Source organism: Ceratotherium simum, chromosome 24 (genome assembly GCF_057802395.1).
Source record: "Ceratotherium simum simum isolate JZ-2026a chromosome 24, ASM5780239v1, whole genome shotgun sequence".
Classification (NCBI taxonomy): domain Eukaryota; kingdom Metazoa; phylum Chordata; class Mammalia; order Perissodactyla; family Rhinocerotidae; genus Ceratotherium; species Ceratotherium simum.
The window spans coordinates 38,052,619-38,065,670 of NC_141923.1; the positions used below are offsets into that span (position 1 = coordinate 38,052,619).

General features: G+C 40.4%; 1 protein-coding gene across 1 annotated transcript in view; it reads right to left on the bottom strand.

Annotated features, from left to right (window-relative positions):
• PPP1R36 (protein phosphatase 1 regulatory subunit 36) overlaps positions 1 to 13,052 on the bottom strand; it is a 33,518-nt gene that overhangs the window by 12,354 nt on the left and 8,112 nt on the right. Inside the window, exons 3-7 of the mRNA XM_014784293.2 lie at positions 8,581 to 8,667; positions 7,960 to 8,057; positions 7,795 to 7,861; positions 5,771 to 5,869; positions 1,141 to 1,275 (exon numbers count right to left, since the gene is read on the bottom strand). Of these exons, the coding sequence (XP_014639779.2) occupies positions 1,141 to 1,275; positions 5,771 to 5,869; positions 7,795 to 7,861; positions 7,960 to 8,057; positions 8,581 to 8,667 (486 nt within the window). The remainder of the gene's footprint in view (positions 1 to 1,140; positions 1,276 to 5,770; positions 5,870 to 7,794; positions 7,862 to 7,959; positions 8,058 to 8,580; positions 8,668 to 13,052) is intronic.

Here is a 13,052-nt window from a genome sequence, read left to right on the forward strand (position 1 = left end):
TTACACACCTTGAAGCTCTCAAAAATATTAAACTAATAAAACCATGTATGCTTATTGCTGATGGTGATACAAAATATTTTAACCCTTTTGGAGAACAATTTGGCAATATGTAACAAGAGCTATAGAACTGTTCATGCCTTCTAGGTAACACATTCTAGGTAACAAGTCATAAGTAAATAGCCCAAATGAACAAAGTAATTTATATAAAGATATTCAATGCAGAAATATTATAAAGGAGAAAAACTGAAACCACACAAATGTACATAAAAGGAATGGTTAAGCAAATTGGTATATTACACAATAGAATAACTATAGTTGCTATTCAAAGTGGTAGGTGAAACTATGCAAGCAGAATAATAGAGGAAGCTACATAGAAAATGTAGAAGACAAAAAGTATATACGAGTATCTGTATTTTGAAAACGTAGGGAATGTGGAGAGAGAGAAATCATGTATTGGGTTCTTTTCCTCTAAAGTTAAAAAAAAAAACGTTCTGGCCATGACCACGGTGTGGATCTTGAGCCTGTCGTGAAACTACTCAGAGAAGGGGAGTTTGGGTTAAGGATTGGAGCTTTCCCTCCTGGGATCCCAAACTTTCCTGGGATGAGACACTTGTAAATTTTAATTACAGTAGTGTATAAACTGTCATCCTGAGGTAAAATGATCTTCCCGTAAACGGGGTCATCTTAGAACCCCCACCTTACAAGCTTGTACTCACAACTGTTGTTGCTGCAAAACAAGCAGATAAAGGGCAGGGGACACACCCAATACCCCCATCAACACCGGTTCATCACTCGGCCTCCTGCCCAAGGCAGCCAAGTGGCCCTTGCCTGGCAGCAGGAAGCCTCCCTGGTTGAGAGCAAGGTGCCACTGAACTGATATATCCTGAGAGAAAACTCATTTAAACCCAAGCAGCAGAGGTTTTTAAAATAACAGCTGAGATTCTGGATTTTTCCCATACTCCTTTGTCTCTCTCAAATGAGACATCATATGTGCTTGGGACAGAGTCTCACCTGAGCCCAGTTATTCTGTACAACAAAAAGGGAAACTTTCTCACAGGCACCAAAAGTCAAATTTCAGGGTCTCAGGACGTGGCTGTACAAACCAGAGAAGATCTAGTGAAATCCGAAGTGTGCGCTTACTTCCCACAGCACATGTGGTGCTTCTCCGGCATGCCCAGGCCCAGCACTAGGACACAGTACTCCTGTGCCAAGTACTTCTGGGCTGCTTCTAACTTACTTAGAACCAATTCCATCTCTTTCTTCTCTACAAGGCCCCTGAAAAGAAAAACGAGAATTTGGGTTAATTTTGGCAAATGCCTCTATTCATTAGCAAAAAGTCAAAGTATGAACTATTTTGAAAGAAATACAAATCAACACATCTCACTTATCTTTTCATTATTTTATTCAAGCTGTGGCAGAGGGAGGTCGTCAAAGTCCTTCAATACTTATCATTGCAATCAGCATCTCAAGGTAATGGTGAATTTTGACTTTTTTATAGATTCTTTATACTTTGTGCTATGTATCCTTAGTTTTATATACAGGCAGTCCTAATTTATATAGAACACCTCAACTAACAAATTCCCTACACTGGTTTCTAAGGCAGCTAGCAGCCCAGTTCCCTGCTGTTTTGCTAAAACAGCCATGGAGACTCTTTCCCCCGTCAGCTCCCCTGGGTTCCTGATGTTACTACTAAGTGCGGGGGCTCGGGGTTTGCCTACCCTCAGCTCCGCGTTTGCTAAAGAGGCATCTGTGGACAAGTACTCTGGAAACTTCAGCATCAATTATAATAACCTTGCTTCCCTATGAAAACACAGCCCCAGTGCCAACTGAATTGCAAATGAACTTTCTAAAAGAAAACCTGTTTGTAGGTTACAGCATGTCTGAAGTCTAATTTTAGAAGTTTTTGCAGCACAACATGGTAGGAAACAATATTGCTGACAATACATTCCAATGATTGTATTGAAAAGTGAAGTGTCATCAGCTTTTTTTCTGCCTCTTAATTTTCAGAAAGATTTAAACCAAATGAAATGCACTCGATAAACAGGGACAAATTACTGCCCCTTCGGATGTTAACCGCTAGACTGACCACATGAGGATTTGCTGCAGGGTAAGGGAGGGGTGTTAGGATAATATAGATACTTCCAAGAACAAAACATTATCACATGTGATGATAAGCCTTGTGAGTCACTGGAATAAAATGAGTTTCTGGAATAGATAAAGCAGGTTCCAATTTAAATGCCCAAATTTCATAGCACCCAATCACACACCCGCACACACACCCCAGTGACCATCACTGTGCCTGCCTCCCTGTTTCTCTGAGCAGCCCCAACCCTCACCCTTCACCCCTACTTTGCCAGGGTTGCCAGTACTTGCTCTGCTTTTGCTGTAGAACAAACCAAACCAAACAACAACAATCAAGAAATGCCTTGAAACTTTTAGGCCAATAGTTCTCAAGTTGTAATATATGTAAGAATTGCTTGGGGTACTTGCAGATTCCCAATGCCACTCCCTCTCAAGGATTACAGGTCAGCAGGTCTGGGGAGAGCTTGGCATTTAAAACAAGCCCAGGTATAATCCTTTGGAAAAAAATTTGATAATAATTTCAAGTGTCATACAATTGGTCATAAACTTTGATCCAAAAATCTCTCCTGGAAATTTATTCTTTTTAGAAAATTATCCAAAATTAGGGAGGAAATCTAACACATGAAGATATTCAATGTAATTCTTATTTACCTATTGGTCTATCAGAAAAACTGGAAACTCCCAAAATATATAAAATAGAGGGATAAAAGGAGTAGTAATACAGCCAGGTACTGTTAAAGGACTTGACATTTATTAACCTATGAGTCCCCGTGGGAATTAAGCCAGGCATCAAAGTCTGTACCCTTAACCACTCTACTATACTGCCTCTTAATAGGTAAGTCATTAAGTCAACAACATACATTGGCTTGATGGAAAATTATACCACCATTTAAAATTGTAATTATCGGGCTGGCCCCGTGGCTTAGCAGTTAAGTGTGCGTGCTCCGCTGCTGGCGGCCCGGGTTCGGATCCTGGGCGTGCACTGACGCACCACTTCTCCGGCCACGCTGAGGCCGCGTCCCACATACAGCAACTAGCAGGATGTGCAGCTATGACATACAACTATCTACTGGGGCTTTGGGGGAAAAAAATAAAAAATAAATAAATAAAATTATAAACAAAAATAAAAAATAAAATTGTAATTATCAAGATTGTAATAACTTGAAAAATACTTATGATATGACGTTTAAAACTACATTCATAATTGTGCCTTTGTTCAGAAGCTATAAATCCTATTTACAAATGGATAAACTCTGGAAAAGAGAGCATAGTTAATTGGTAGGCAGTGTGGGCACACTGCACAGTGGTTTAGGCACAGGCTTTGGAGTTCTGGACAGACCTGGATTCTAATCTCAGCTCCACCACTAACTAGGCAAGTAATCTCCAACCAGCTATTTAACCTCTCTGAGCCTTAGCCTCTTCATCTGTAAAGGGGCATAAGACTTCTTCTTCTGGAATTAGGGCTTTTAGTCATCTAAAACCATCAAAGTGCATCTCTGCTATCCTTCTACATCCCTTCTGCTCTCCTCTCACAGGTTGTAGACTTTCCTCCCAAGTGCCAACCACATTCATATTAATACACATAACCATATTTATACACATTATCTCATCTAATCTGGGCGATAACTCTGTAAAGGAGATACTATTATTATCCCTGGTCTACCTCACTAGTTTGACTGAAATCAATTTTTTTCTTAAAGTTATTTATGTCCAGATATCTCAAAGCAATCTATGTTCACTTCTATTATAATAAGTAAGCTGACTACTAGAAGCCTGAAAATGAAAAGTTATTGTGTTTTTTTTAGAATCACACCATAGAACCAATAATTTTCAGGCTTGGATTTTTCTTTGTCATACTGGAACTGATTCCTTCTAAGAAAGTCTACCTTATACCACTGTGTTCTAATAAGCTTTAAAGTATTTTAAAAATGACTAAGAAATCTCTCTTACTTAGAAGCGCCTGGATCAGTACAGGGTTGCGTCTGCCGGGAGAGGGAGCAGGGGTGAGGCGGGGTCTAGAGGACTTCTCCCGGCCCCTACTGAACCAGGACCCCTGGCTCAGAGAAAGCGAAAAAAAAAAAAAAAAAAAAAGAAAGAAACCTTTCTTCTCTGTTATCTATTCCTGCAAATTAAGAAATGAAACAAATGTCTCTGCTAGGTTACCAATAACCCTCAGCATTAGAAAACATCACAGAAAATAGAACCTAATATGCCACCAAAGTCTAATAAGTTTCTTTTGGGGGAGAGTAAGACTCCTCAAACCTTTTGAGCCCGCAGCCAGCTGGAGCCCTTTTGCTTGCTACCACAGAAACACTTCATGATCTCTGGCTGCTCTGCTGTGAAATGCAGGCCTGAAATAACATGGAGCCAGCATATTATGATGGCTTTACCGAGCAGCAGTGTTTGAATTATTTATTTGGTTCTTTACAAAACTGCTGTCCAGATACATTTCTCTATCCATAAAATGTTTTTCAAACTGCTTGGTTGTACGCAAGGATTTTGCATTTTGAAAACATGCTACAGCAACAAATTGATGACTCTACCCGCATTCCTAACAGCTAAATCATTGGGTTGGTTCCACATGTACTAGGGAGGGCAGCTTGGGCACTCGGAAAGTTCCATGGCTTGCAAAAGGTCACCACGCCTGAGAGGCATTGTTCTACGCTGGACTTAGAGCCCCAGATTCATACCCTGTGTAGCTCTGAGCCACCTCTGCCTAATGCAGTTACATTCTTCATCTGGAGCCTAAGAAATCTTGTTTTCTTCTGTGACATGGAATATCATTTTGGTCATATCCGTTCACTTTTTTTAATGCTTAGCTTTTTTATTAGACACTTACAAATGCTTTAGCAAGAACTTTGTAAGCATAAAAAGCATAGAAACAATATCTATATCTCACTGTCCAATACGGTAGCCATGAGCCACATGTAGCTACTGAGCACTTACTGTGGCTAGTCTGAATTGAGTTATATTGTAAGTGTAAAATAGACACCAAATTTCAAAGACATACTACAAAAAAAAGTAAAGCAGTTTATCAATAACTTCCTAATATTGACTACATGTTGCAATGATAATATTTTTGAGTCATTGGGTTCAATAAAATATATTATTGCAATTAATTTCACCTGTATCTTGTTTTTTTTTTTTTGGTGAGGAAGATCAGCCCTGAGCTAACATCCATGCCAATCCTCCTCTTTTTGCTGCGGAAGACTGGCCCTGGGCTAACATCTGTGCCCATCTTCCTCCACTTTATGTGGGACGCCGCCACAGCATGGCCTGACAAGCGGTGCCTCAGTGCGCGCCCGGGATCTGAACCCGGGCCGCCAGCGGCAGAGCGCGCACACTTAACCGCTGGGCCACAGGGCCAGCCCCCTCACCTGTATCTTTTTACACTTTTAAAATATGGCTACTAGCAAATTTTAAATTACGTATGTGACTCTTGTTATATTTCTATTAGGCAGTCAGTACTATTTATTTGCACTATCTATATTATTCGGAATATTTTGTTACCAGAATACCCATCTTAACTATTCAGCGAGCTTTAAAAACTGGTGGACTCCTCCCATGTAAAATGTTTTAATATACTCCAAAGATTTAAAATTTTCCATCATCTCTTTACTCTAGACAAAAGTTAGTTTTAATACTGGCAGTGATAAAACTTTAAAGCACACTACAAAATCCTACTTACACCATATAGCTTTTGGGTTTCTTTTCCAGTGAGTTTTTTTCCAAGTAATGAGATAAATAGTACAATAATGCCATGAGGAAATTGTCAAGATTCTTATTCCTATGGGAAGATTAAAAAAAAGGAAATTAATGCTAACATATTTCAAACATAAAGCTTCTCATAAAAATATATGTGCACACAACATAAAAATAAGTAGAAATATACATCATCATGCCTACCACACAACTAATTTACCATTTAAAATTCTATCTACTACACTCTTGAAGATGTAAGAAATCTGATTTTTGTAAACAAAACTTTCTAGGAGGTCACATATTAAATTATAGTTTTGCTTATTAGTTTCCATTCTTAAAAAGTTTTTATTATACAATATTTTTCAATTGTTTAAAAAAATGTACACAAATGTAGCAAGTAAAACTCTCCCCTCACTCCTTTGTCACCATCCTACTCCTGAGTGGTAGCCACTGATAAGAGTTTGGCATGAATCCTTTCTAAACATTCTAAAGCACAGACAATCACATATAAGTTCCTCCTCTACCAACACACATACATATGTATGGATATATGCCTTAAATTTTTTTTGGTAACAAATGGGATAATGCTGTATACACAAGTCTTTGCAACTTGCTTTTGTCACTTCCCTGTGTAGCATGGATCTCTTTCCATGATAACTATGTATAGATTTTCCTCATTCTTTTAAACAGCTGAATAAAGTATTCTATATATTTAACTAGTCCTCTATTGATGGATATTTAAGTCTTTTAAACATATTATAGACGTTGCTGCCATAATTATCCTTATAGCTATATCTTCGAGTAACTTTCTAGAAGTGAACTTACTAGGATATAGTATATATGCATATTAAATTTCACAAGAATTGCTCTCCCAAAAGATTGCACTGATTTACAAGCCTATCTCATTTGTTTTAAAAGTAGAAGCCACTGTTTTCTTTCTAAATATTCTTATGAGATTTTTGTTGCTTTCCTTTCTAGCCCCAAATGGAAATTCTTACTTGGGCATGCTTTCCTTAACTATACCTTCAGAGCAGGATGAAGGTGAGCATTGCAGATTTTTTTCATGATATTAATAACTACCTGTTCTAGGTTGGGTTCTCCCAGAAACACACCCTGAGACAAAGATTTGAGAGTAAGTGGTTTACTTGGGAAGTGATCTCAGGAAACATCAGTAGGGGAGTGCGGAAGTGAGACAGGAAAGGGAAGGAAGCCAACAAAGAGGGTGTTAACAAGTTCGTTATCACTGTGGACAAATGTAGTTCAAATGTATTTCAGTCCTGTGGGGGACTCTGGGAGACACTGCAGAAACTTCTCAGAGTTACCCCGACAGATGGAAGCTGGGATATTTATCTACCAGCTCCCGCTCCGGCAAAGCACTGACTGAAGGCTGCCTCTGGGCACCGACTGCCTGGTGCTCCTAGCTCGCTCTGTAGTCAGGCTGTGTGCTCCTGCCGTGGAATCAAGATGCAGGTGGAGAATCTCAGGTGTTCGCCATATGCAGCCTTCACTGAATGCTAAGGGATCTGGGTATCCAGCTCTCACTGGGCACTCACAAGTGCAGCGCCACGTGAGGCACCTTCCACATGCAGCCATATGGAGACGCTATTAGTTCCAATTTTGTATCTGAGGAAACTGAGGCTCAGAAAGGTCAAGAAGCTCATCCAGAGTCACATACCTACTACTTGTGGGGGTGCCAAACATAACTAGTGGAGAAAACCGATCTCCAGTAAATGGGTATATCCTTTAACCACTCTATAACTGTAGTGCAGTCTTTACGGGACTCTGACAACATGCTCTCCATACTCCTTGCCCTGGGACTTTATTTGTGGCTCCTGTGACTTCTGGCTTCCTTTCTTCGGTCTCAGTCTTTGAAACTGAGTCCCGAGAGGATGGCTTGCATAGAGCCAACCCCATGCCCTTTCTCCAAAAATCAGATTTGTCATCATTTATCAGATGGAATTACTTCAAAATAAAGGATAAGAGGTCTAATGTCTCACAAGCATTACATACCTCATAAATGTTGTAAAAGAACAGATCCTCTGCATCTCAGTGTCTTGCAGCAAAAGCAAAGCAACAACTGAAAGGAGAGAAGATGGATGATTGAAAGAGGGACAGAGGCTCCCTTAGAGGTTCACAGCCGACGACACACACAAGGCAGAGGAAGGAGTTACTCACACTTAGCATCGTGCAGTGTGACGTCGCCCCGCGGACCTCGTTTCTCGGAGGCTTTAGGTGACTTATCGTCTCGTGAAGAAAACCTTTTATCTGTCAACCTGTTTCAAATATGACAGTCTCTAGTAGTTCTTTGAAAGGCTTTAATTGTATTTAATCTATCCTGAGGTGTACGAAGCTTCCACTGTAAAGTAATGAGAGCCTGAGTGTCATGCGTGGGTTTCTTTAATATAGGGTCATTTTGGAATGCATTTTATTAAACAGTATATTTACTGTGCTGGGGTAGGAGGAATGCACACTGCCTGACATAAAATGTAAATACCAATTCCATCCAAAATACATCATTTAAATCATATATTTATGGTGTAGCTAGCATTTTCAGATTTTAAAAAAAGTATGAAAAGCTGAAAATTTGCTAATAGCCGAATTATTACAGGGATACATTTATTGGGACTATTGTAACTCCCACCATAATTGTGAACTAGTGTGTGTTCTTTCCTTGATGGGTATTTGCCTTTCAACCTAGGATAATGGGAAAGATATTTTCTCAGAGTTGTAAAGGCTTAAGCCATTCTGCTGAGAGGAGCTCTCAACAACATCGCCACCATTGGGAAGGTAAGCTACCTGTCTGAAGCTGGACCATCAATTTCAGCAAAGTGAACTGCTTTGCCTTTCTTTCCTTTTTCCTTGAGTTCTGCTGTAGGTGTAAAACTGTAATAGAAATAAGAAAATTAGGAACTTAACCTTTTTCCAGAGAAAAACTAATCATATCATGACCATAGATTCCTCATGGAATCTTAGGACAAGCATATATTACGGGTAGAGCTTGAAGAGAATTTGAGGTACAGCAGGACTCAATTCATGTGTTCACATATAAAACAATCATTTAGAAAAAGATTAAAATTTCAGACTTTATATTCAGCCTCTATGTATCAGAAGCCTCCAGAAAACCACTGTAGACAAAACGTTTCCATCTGAAAATGTTGCAGTAACTTCACGATAAATAGAAAGCTCATGATCAGTTTGGAAGGATTTTCTGATTTACTGATTTTTTAATTACTTTTAAGCACGATCTCATTCAATCCTTACAGCAACTCTATCAGGAAAACATTACTATTACTGCAATTTCTATATACTAGAAAAGTTGAAGCTTATAAAGAGATTAAGTAACTTGACCAAGACACTTAGTAAGTGCCAAAGCCAGGACCGGGGCCCAGCTTCTCCAGCCACAGAGTCACGTGCCTACCCACCAGGTAATCCTGCCTCCCCAGCAGCCATCTCAGTTGTCACTGCTGTGAACTCTTCTAAAGGCCTTGACTATCTCTAGGCAGGTTTCAGGATCTTTTACTTAACTCAGGGTTTCTTAAACTCTACAGTCCTTGTACAAACAGTACTGAGAAGTAATGGGCCTAACTAACAAGGGACCACAATTAAGCAACAAATAAATATATACTGAGGCCATACTGTGTGTCAGGCCTTGCTATAACATTGAAAAGAAGATGGTGTCTGACTAGAGCCAATGCACAAGCTCTCGGGAGTATCAGCAAATGCTTAATAGAAAAACCAAGAACAGCATTTTGAAGACCAGCAGGATGCAGTTCCTGCCTTATAGAGAGAGCATTTTCTGGGAAAATTGTGGTATCTACCAAATGTACTGGTTTGGTAGCCCATTGTGGATTATGACTTTTCTTTTTCTGTCTGAAACAATGCCACGCTGATAACATAACCCAGAAGATTAATCTCTCTTTGCCCATAGTTAGATATCTCTCTGTTAAGCTTAACTGTAGACGTAGTAATAGAAGCACTCTCCCCCAAACTTCAGTCATTCTCTAAAGATGGATATCAACCATGGATACTCTTATTATCTCCTTGTCAACACAATAGTTTTGAAACAACTTTCTTTAAAAAATTTCTGGGATTGGTGTTCCCCACAAAATAATCATTTTAGAGAAACACCTCCCCGTGGGAGTAATGAAGTTAATCAGTTTGGTATTTTCTTTTTCAAGGTTTTTCCAACTTCCCAGCAATATTCAGGTTGTAGAATAGGTTAGCTCCTAAAAGCATGTACATGATGTCACCTCAAGGGAATGATGTTTTTTTATTTTTCTACCTTTTTTTTAGACTATTGGCATCAAGTTGGTCAGTGGATGATTTCTATGCTCTTCCTTCTTCCTGGTGCTCCTCTTACCAGGTCTCCAAGAACGGGGTATTTAGAGGGGAGGGTGTGCTGCAATACTTGGGGTAGGGTGGAAAAAGGAAATGGAAGAATACCAAATGTCGATGATGGCTGCCTCCAAAGAGAGGTGGGAATCAGATGGGGCAGAGAGCTGGGATGGTAAGGAAGAGATCTAGCTTCCACATCTGTATACTTCTGTATCATTTGAGTTTTTATAATAACAAGTATGTACTGATTTATTACCTGCATAACTAAAAAAAAAGTTGATAGAGATATATAGGAAGATATACTATGTGGTCCTATTCTATTGGTGGACCATTTAGATAGCCTTTAACAAAATACTCAAATCCTCCAAACATTCAGACATTTTCTAATGGCTCTTTGAAGCCCATTCTTCTTGCCAGATGTCATTGTGCAGATTAGTAACTCTTTCCTTTTTTTTTTTTATTTTTATTTTTTTTAAAGATTTTATTTATTCATTTTTCCCCCCAAAGCCCCAGCAGATAGTTGTATGTCATAGGTTCACATCCTTCTAGTTGCTGTACGTGGGACTCGGCCTCGCGCTGGACGGAGAAGTGGTACCTTGGGGCGCGCCCGGGATCCAAACCCGGGCCGCCAGCATCAGAGCGTGCGCACTTAACCGCTAAGCCACGGAGCCGGCCCATTAGTAACTCTTTCCTTAATATAACCATCCTAAACAAGATTACAAAATTGTTTTCAGGTTTTTCCTTGGATCATCACAGTGTTTCGGCCACTTACAAGCCCTTGGCTGTTTGTTACTTTCATACCAGGCTAAAGAAATCTCAGGTCACTAGCCCTCCCCAGGGTTTCTCTTCTCTAGAAGACAAGAAAAGATAGAAACACCCAATCTCGAGCTGGCTCAGTAGCGTAGTGGTTGAGTTCGCCCATTCCGCTTCGGCTGCCTAGGGTTTGTGGGTTAGGATCCTGGGTGCGGACCTACACACCACTCATCAAGCCATGCTGTGGCTGCATCCAACATACAAAATGGAGGAAGATTAGCACAGATGTTAGCTCAGGGCCAATCTTCCTCACCAAAAAAAAAAATAAAAATAAAACCACCCAATCTCAATTAATGTCAAACGAAATTGCTGTCTCCTACCCTTTTCTCAGTCCCACCCCTATAAGTCAGTTTCTTGCCCTATTAGTTTGCCTGAAATGATTTCAGATGAGACAACCTTAAAATAAGAAATTTGAAAGGATATATTTGGGACTTTCTTGTAGATCAGGTCTAGGAACTAAGTCAATGAATTTAGAATTATAAAGTCATAAGTTCATAGAATTTTGGAGGGCATCTAAAAGATCATCTAGTACATGGCTGTCATTTTACTGATGGGGAACTAAGGCTCAGAGAGTCTGATCCCTGCCCCACTGCCTGCCCTTAGCCAATAGTCTGGCATGCACTGCTAAACCTCTAGTCTTTATTCTCTGACCTCTGGTCATGCCTTCCCTACTTCACCCTTGTCTGAGTGGCTTTTCACTCAACTGAAGTCATCCTCTAGCTCAGCTGGTGAGACGGGTTTCTCTTTCTGAGTGCCCTGCCACAGCTCTAAGGGCAGCTACACTCACCGTGCGTTTGGAATCACTAAGAAGCATCACTAGTAACAACTGAAAACCCTCCTTTGAATTACACCTGAGATTGGCTCCAAACCACAGCCTGAGCTAGTTCTGTAGCCTCCTACAGTCTCCAGTCTCCCCCTCAATCTGGCAACCCATTTAGAATCTGGTCCTTTCACAGACCGCATTTTGTTGATGTGCTTTCCTAACATTACAATATAGTTACGTCATTTCTCTTTGCCCTGAAAAACGAGGAAAAAAATCATATTTTCCCTCTAGAACCCATCACTATAATGCAGAGGGCTGGACCACTTTGACTTCCACATAAGTTAGAGCTCTTCAGTGGTTATTAGAATCTTCTCTTAGGCCATCATGAAAAACAAGAAAAGCTCAGGGCTTCTGGAGATGTAGAGTTTCTTTGGTTGTATGTCGTCAGGGGAGTCAATGACCTTGGCAAAGACTCATACAGGCTGCTGGTTCTCTCCCAGCTGGGAGTAGGGGCACTTGAAACAAGAAGGTATAGGACTTATGGACACTGTGTAGGGAGAAGCATGCTTCATGGGTCAACCCAGATGTGGCCTGTGAATAAAGGTATTCTCTCTTTAACAGATAAGAAAGAAACAAGCATGCATGCTGAAGAATTATGCAACACCCTCATTTATTCCTCACGAGGCATTATGATTTCATTTTATAGGTGAGGGAACTGCTAATTACTGAGGTTAAATAACTTGACAAATCATGACCACCTAGTAAGTGGCAGAGCTAGGATTTGAACCCAGGTCTCCCTCCAAACCACTCTCCACTGCTTCTTCGTTAACTGCCTACTGAGAAATAATGACCACCCTTTCCCCACCCATCACCGTGTGTCCATATCTTGCATGGAGGTTATGGGTATGTAGTCTGATACAGCTATCCCCTCAGTATAAAATCTGCAAAAGTAAGGTAAAATCTGCCTGTGAATAGGGAGCTAGGTCTTCTCTGAGGGGGAAGATTTCCAGCGTCATTCATCCAGGAAAGATGCCAGGAACTGCAAGCTGGGGGAGAGGAAAGGGATCATCTTCTCTCCATCTGAACTTGACAATATCCAGAAGTTTGTGAACTCTGGTTGGCTAGCTGGTGGCCTAGCCTACGTGGAGGGAGATCAAAACTCTGGAAGAGATTGCCAGGGTCTTAAATTGATGGGATAGAACTTGAACACCCCTGAAGTCAAGCTGTTACTTTGCAAAGCAGATTATCTGCATTCATGACACTCCAAACTACCTCCCCCACTCCCTCATTTTTAGCTCCTCTTTCTTAGTCTCCTTCAAAAGCATCTTTTCCTGGGCATGTTCTCTAAATGAGGGCC